The 7856-nt window shown below is 38.9% G+C and overlaps 1 protein-coding gene across 3 annotated transcripts in view; it reads right to left on the bottom strand.

The window, feature by feature from the left end:
- Positions 1-256: 256 nt before the first annotated feature.
- Positions 257-7856, bottom strand: part of PFKFB4 (6-phosphofructo-2-kinase/fructose-2,6-biphosphatase 4) — a 305232-nt gene continuing 297632 nt past the window's right edge. For all 3 annotated transcript variants that reach the window (XM_078661631.1, XM_078661629.1, XM_078661630.1), the window contains one exon: positions 257-7517. In XM_078661631.1, the coding sequence (XP_078517757.1) occupies positions 7458-7517 (60 nt within the window). In that variant the 3' untranslated portion in view covers positions 257-7457. The remainder of the gene's footprint in view (positions 7518-7856) is intronic.

Below are 7856 nucleotides of genomic sequence, written 5' to 3'. Positions count from 1 at the left end.
TGAAGCATCACAAACACTATTATGGCTGGTCCTCCCGGTTTGTATAATGGACACAGACAATAGCAGCAATAACTACCTAACAAAATGAATGTGTCAATCTAACGAAACTGGTGCTCATGTAAAGCCCTCTGATACCCAATGTCTTCAGGGCAAGTTCGCGCTATATAAAATTCAATTTAAAACTACAGTCAAGAAAGTCACGTACTATACGTTTGGGGAAAGGTCTACTGACCGAAAACAGTCCAGCTCTGAAGGATCGATTGAACATCTTTGTTTTTTATTGACAAATGAGCCTCTTTATATCTGCTTAAGCTATAGACTACACCGTAATTACAGTTTACATCAGTGGCTTCTTTGACAATTCCAATTTTCACATTTCACCATTCCTGGTTAAGAAAATTATTTAAAAATGTACTTATTAAAATATATATATATATACACAAAGAAATGCAAATTATGCTTGCAGTATCTCATACATTTGGGTCATATTGACATTTCTGAAGCAAAGCAGACAAAATATACATAAAATGTGACGTATGCTAGGTCAGCATGATTCCTATAAATCTGACGTTGATTGTTTTCTTCATTTTCACGAGCATTCCATAATTCACGCGGATGCAGACTTTTTTTCATATTACATTATGTACATTATTTATTTAATTATGGGATCAACACTGCTACTGACATGGGCAACAAATATGGGCTACAATAACTCTACATGCGCTTAATATCTAGCTACAGAATTCACTGAAGAGCCAAGAATGCAGCCAGAAGAGTAAATTAATAAAGAACTACAATAAATGAGAAATTAGATTTGCTGTGGTTCCTAAATTGGCAGGCTTATTTTGATGGGTTGATATTAAGTGCATGTAAATATTACTGCAGTTGCTATTAATGTCGTCGACATTGGCACAGTGGACATACTATATAAATCATGACCTAGACAGACATTCTGAACCTGACTGACATTTGAGATTACCTTTGATTACGGAGAATACCTTTAAAAATATTTGCACTTATACAGTAAAATAGATCACTTAATTCTTCAAATCAATTGTACTTTCACTTTTGCAGATGAGTAATAAAAACACAAAAAACATTTACAAAAATCTTTAGACACAGGAGTGTCAAAGCCAACAGATTGGTACCTATAAAAAAATGTAGCAGAAAGCAAGCTGGTAGCGTGACTCGCCACTAAAGATTTTTAATTCTCAGTCCCCTTTTGGACTAGGTTGGAGTGCTTGAGGAGTACAGAGAGCATAAATGCTCAACAAGCAGCAAGTGTGACCTTAAGTGACGATGAAAACCACAGATAAGCCTTTAAGGCACTCAATTCAGAAATATTTGAGTGCAACTAAATTTAAACTCGATGGACCAGGATTTGTGGGTATTCGCAGATGGAGTTCAGTATAGAGAAACCTGGAAGTACAGGAACCTTTTACATTACTTGGAGGGTCAGAAGTGGAAATGAAGGTGTGACTGGTAAGAGAGGAGAGTGTTGTAACCTTCATGGCATACCTACAAATATGTAGATTTGTAAGTATTCATAAATATTTTACACGCCTGGTCTCACTCTAGAAACACACAAATAAAACTACTCATGCAAGAGAAGGAAGCAGCAACTTATCTAAAGGGGGAAATGGAGGATCGCTCCTCCAAAGGTCATAGGGGGTAGGGGAAAATAATGTTACCCTGTGAAAATAAAGAAATAGTTGCTTGTGCTAACGCACATATCTGCAAGACTCAATACTATTGACTATCAACCCCTCCGGACAATTACATTTAGTGGATAAGGGTTATACATGGAAACCTAATTTCCAAGCATACTCCTGTTTTTTTGAGAATATAACCGTAAAATGTTACTATAAGTATATAAGCAACTTAAAGGGGGGAGGGGGGAGAAGTCTACGAATATGAAATTCAGAGTTTACACAAAATGTTTGTGGATTAGGCACTATAACATTTTAAAGGGAACAGTAGCTTTCAGAGATATGGTAGGGGTCCTTAAAAATGAGAAACTTGCAATCCAGAGGCAATCACTCCTATAATGCCCAACTTGCAATCCAACACTGTTCACGGATGCTACACAGTGTTCGGTCAGCCTGCCAAGAGGCCCCTCGATTCTAGGGCTTGGAGAAAGCATTGGCAAGTAAACAATATACTGTGCAACAGGCTGGCCATAGGACATAAAACAGCTGTCCAAAGGAAGTGCTACAGGTATAGTGAGCAGAATGACTGACATAACTACAGACTTGTCTGTGAGAAATCAATATGGTCTCTGGCCTGACTGATGTTCATCGGTTAAATAATGTGACATTGGTCACAACTTGACAAATTACATACTTTCATTAACAGACTAACAACTGCAAGACAGATGATGGGTTGTAAGTAACAGAACGTTATGGCTCTAGTGAAACATGGAATGGTAACCACAGTTCTAAAACAAATCTAAAGAAAGACTAGTTTAAATCATGATAGCAGGAGTTTTTTTTCAGATGTTTAGTGGGTCCTTATGCCCAATGGAGTTTTAATGGTGTCTTAACCCCTTCCACGCTCATGACGAGCTGGGCTCGTCATGCAGTAGCCTCCTCGCACGCTCATGACGAGCCCAGCTCGTCATGAACCTATGAGGATCACGAAATCCCAGCACAGCAGGGGAATTCCCATAGCATCCAAGAGGTTAATAGACCGTCTACATTTACACGTGGGAGAAAGCATTACAACAGTATTCATTTAATGCCTTAACCCCTTCGACGCTCATGACGAGCTGGGCTCGTCATGGGGTAGCCTCCTCGCACGCTCATGACGAGCCCAGCTCGTCATGTAAAGTGCGCTTTCGCAAAATCCAGCGTACGGGGGGAAATCATGCCGCACGCATGCGGTTAAGAGCAAAAATATAACTGGAATATAGTAGTACAAGTTTCCTGTGGTGGTCACAGAATGGAGTGTTTCAATTCGTAAAAACAGTAATGCCAACTAGGGTGCCACGAAAGAAAAGGCAATAGCATAGGCAGATGCACATAGTTACTACTATCGATATTTGCATAAATATGCATACTAGAAATGTAAAATGATTAGAATATATAAAGTGCTATTCAGTTTTTGTGGGACCTGGTAAGGTGGGCTAAGGTATTCTAGCTCCATCTGGCAGGAACGTATATAGTTGAATCTCTCAGTCACCTAGCACTTCCACAACCAGTCACAATTTGAATGATTTGTATCTTAGTGTGATGAAAAGTCATGCCCAGCAATAAAATGTAGTAGTCAACTGCTTGCTAATGCCCTGCCACTAGTAATCATTGCCTGACAATGTGGGGTTATGGAAACAAATAGAAGCCAAAATATGACCACAAAAAGGCCTTAACTCTACAAAATGCATAATGTCTAAGGTGCTAAAATGTTCATTAGAAATGCAGTCACAATTGCTGCAGCTTTTTTTGTCACTCATATTACTCTTGCCGTGTCCTCTGCGATGTGGAAACAGAATGGCTGTCAGAAAAATAGAAGCTGGCCAACACCCTAGAAGCCGGATATTTAGCCCCACGGCACCTCTTCAAAGGGTCAACTAAGACATTCACCTTGTGCAAGCTGTTGAAAAATACAACCTATACTGTTCTTTTCAGCTGTGCTCTCCGTAGTCGAGCTGAAAGAATAACAAGCAGCACAGACCCTATCAAGAAATCGAATAGTAAGGCCAGAAGCGATAAGCTGGTAGTCCACATTTTGTGCCAAAAAGGGCAATTTGCAAGAAATGCAGCAATCTTTGCTTGTCACCTGTAAGTATTGTGCCATAATAATAATAAACCAAAATCAAAGATTAGGGAGTGTAGAGGCAGTCCTCCTAAGAGTACGGTGGTGGATGCATCATCCAGATAATAATAGACAGCTCCTATAGGAAATCAACTGCATAGAGGTATCCCAAGTTCAAGTTTATCCGATTTGACAAATATTGCATTCTAGGAACGATGAATTAAGTGTTAAAATCCACCTTCTAAAGCTATGAAGGATCAAAAGGAAAAGATGCAAGGCATCCCAGCCAAAGTTTAAATTATCTTTCGACAATATGTTTTGGTTGGATTTTTAGCCAAATATACTAAAGAGGGAAAGTAAATAACTCAAAGTGTGAAGCGCTCAGTTCACATTTCAAAAAGTTATTTGCGTTTATTGGTGCCCTTGGAAGCATACACTGATCCAGGCCCAACAGAACTGAAGAGCACCGAAACAGGAATCTGACTTAACATGTTGAAAGGCACAGAAAGGAATGTTCTATCACAATCAAGGCAGGCCCACATATGTAAGAAAGGTATTGCCTTTTTTATTGAAGTTACAGCAGAGGCACCTGCATTTCACTTAGTAGAGACATGTTCGAGCTGATTGAGATACCAGGCCTGAGAAACATTACACTACATCATGCAGGTGAGTTAATAAATATTTAGGTGGTCAGCTAGGAGGTTTGCGATTTTGGATTAACCGTTCAATGATCACGACAAGCCGCCAATGAACATGTGGTGTGGACCACTGCCGTGTCAGAGCATAATTCTTTCTTCAAAGAAAACTACTGCAGTTTGGATAAAATGTTACAATAATTATGAGCCAGACTCTAGAGTGACCACAACATGTGATCTACAATAGCACATACTGCAAACCTTAGAAAAAACCCTATAGGTCTGTGGTGGGCTTCATCTAACGATAGAGTAAATATCTCAGGCAGGTTGACATTTTCTTCCTGATCCAACAATCAAGATGCACATTCTGATAAATAAGAAAACAATTAACACTGAGAATCCTTTACTTGATTAATTTAAGACTGTGCTAGGCTACCATCCACAGATATATCTTGCAATGACAACCAAAGTATCAAGTCAGGTTAAATTACAAAAAACTGATTTTAGAATGTGATGTTGCAAAACAGACCAAGTGAAGGAGTTACAACAGTGGGTAGATTAACTTCCTTTTTGAGGGGGTGCCAGCAGACCAAAAATGTATTATAAAAATATATATATCAGATCTAGTATTTATCTGCCAGCTTCGTTAAGAGTATTGAATGTGACTAGGAGGAACCTATGGGCATTCTTTACAGCAGGGTTACACTCATATCTGAAGTAATGCGGATGAACAGAACTCAAAGTACAATGGCACATATAATGAGCGGAATCTGCTGGAAACAATTAGCTAATAAGTTGCGGTCATTCTTGGCCTTGTAAAGAGAGAAATATGCCACCACCAAAGCAAGCTCCCGAGATGCACCCGAAATTGGAATGTCCTGCACAGAAATAAATGCTGTTTGGTGCTTCGGAGGGTGCAGATAGGAAAGAATGCCTCCTGAAACTCATGAAAGAGAAAGGGAAGAAAGTAAATGCCTGAGGAAGTGAGTATAATATTTTAGTGATAACATCTTGATTATATTAAAAGTGTTCCACTACAAGAAAATGGGAGCAGGTTTTGACCAGAGCTAACTGGAATGCACTTCTGAGGATTAGATTTAAAATGGCTCTGGCTCAAAATAAAATATGAGTTCCCAAACAGATTTAGAGCAAAACGTCCACGGAGACTGGGAGTAGATGTTCAGAATGAAGAAGGACTGTATGTCCCTTCTCATAGATAAGGTAATCCACTTGAGAGCTGGTAAAGAGACAGGCCAGATACGCTTTAAGATAGAAAAATATGTTATATTGTTAGGAACAACAGACCTGTTTTCCAAAAGTTCATTCTGAAGTTGATTCAGGAACTGGGACTTGTTTTCAAGATGAAAGAAGAGACTAGAGTAAATATGGTCAAGATTTTGTGAAGGTAAAGAGTTGTGGTAGGCAGAACTATCAGTAAAGCACAAAGAATAATGGTGGAGGCCTACTGTCTTCATCAGAAGCATTTTAAGCCTTTATTCATAGCGTAGGTATCACATAAGCCAGGGCTCGGATATGGAAATAAAACCCTGAGCTCAAAGCACTTCTGTAACCAACCGTGCAATGAAGACATTATCTGATGCAATAGACGTTTCAGAAGTCAACTTCATAACTCCAGGCAGTCGCTGAATGAGGTAAACCCAACCTTCTGAAATCTGGCATTAGGCTACGAGTGCCCAAAGGTTTACATGCTGCCAAGGTCACTGAGGCAAGATTTTGAAATGTTTACTGTTGTGAGTCAGGGGACTTCTGGAATGGTAAACTAGTCAAGAAAACAATAGTTTGTCACTATAGTACAAGCAAGAATTCAAGGTTTTGCCAGTACAATGGCGTTCTTTGCCACATAAAAATACAATGTCCAGGTGCATATAGACATGTCTGAGTCCTTGAAAACCATCATCAGAGGACAAGTATGCACCCTTCAGACAAGGCTTGAATCATTTAAGTAATTCAATGTAGAAAAAGGCCTAAATCACAAGGCACGGACTGCTGAAAATGACTTGCAATTCACTGAAGCAGATTTAAAGGTACCACCATCGGCATGTACAATGATAAAAAAAGTAAAGTTTAAAAAATCATTCCATAAAAATTGTTGGCAGACAAGGACTGTGATCATCCAGTAGGGAAAATCGCAAAGAGATGCATTCATTGTTACGACCTACAGATGGGTGTCTAGATGTGGTGCAAAACATCAAAAGCTTTGCAGGAAGCTCCCGACCAGTTAAATATTTTACCAAGAGCAGTCACATTATGAATTATAAGAAAGGAGTGCAGAACGCCTAAATAAATTAGATTCAATGAAGCAAGCAACCCTTCAAAGAAAGGTGCATGAAAAACACAATGCCTACAATAAAAAGAATCCCACATCGCAAAACAGTCAATTTAAGTTTCATGGCATCACTTGACATTAGAAAGAGATGTACAGCCAGGGTTGTCTGACTGGGGTTTAAAAAAATAAATGAGTTTAAAAACTCCTTTAGATTGCTTGGAGGCAGTGTTTTAAAAGTCATATTACGGCACCAAGTCCTAAATGTTAATTATACAATCGATATTTATCATTTATAGGGATCACTTACGTGGTAGAAGCTACACTGAATATTAAGGCATAAATAAACAGACACAGGCAAGTTATTTTACCTGCATATAGCTCTAACACCTCGTTTAACATTTGTTTCCATGGGTTTTTGTATCCGGTGGATTCAGCTTAGCAGCATTCCCTTTGATTCATAGGTACCAACCAAAACATTCACAAACATGTGTCCTCCCCAGAACGGAAAATTTACATTCGGAAACATTTCAGCAGATCCAAGGTTCATAAAAATATATATACTGTTAAAAATCAAACTTGCACATTCCACTATTACTGCCAGTCTCAGGTGATCCAGGATATCAAGTAATACACATATTTTTTCTAAACTCCGTATCAGGAACGTTGAGTATTTGTGCATCGGAGTTTCTCGGCTGTGAACGCCACATCCCAGCTCGTGCACCTGAGCAATATATTCTGCAGTAGTACAGTCCAAGCAAATGAGGGTTTGCTGGTAAACCTGGTTTTCACAAATGATTTGGTACGGTCTGCAAAGCTTCTTCTGTTGAACGGTGAACGTCCACATTCTAAAATAAAAGGAAAAAAATATTCAATTTGGTTAATAAAATCCAATCGCACAAAGAAGCCCTTAAAGTTGTTGGTTATTCATGCCTCTACCTCTTAAAGCATAAAAGTAAGCAGGTAACTTCAGCATAATCAATACCACGTTTAATCGAACAAGCATGTATGTAGAGGTAGCAGGAGAATGTTACCAAAAGAATATGGAACATTAACCAAGAATAAGACACTAAGCTCGTCATACTTTGTTGGTCACAAACTTCAGTTTACGTATGAGGCAAGATTCCATCAATCCAATTTTATGCCCACCAAAAGGTGACTGCCTGCATGATTTTCACCAGTAATAA

The sequence above is a fragment of the Lissotriton helveticus genome, chromosome 9 (genome assembly GCF_964261635.1).
Source record: "Lissotriton helveticus chromosome 9, aLisHel1.1, whole genome shotgun sequence".
Classification (NCBI taxonomy): Eukaryota; Metazoa; Chordata; class Amphibia; order Caudata; family Salamandridae; genus Lissotriton; species Lissotriton helveticus.
Note: the sequence above shows the minus strand (reverse complement) of the source record. Positions and strands in the feature narration are given on the sequence as shown.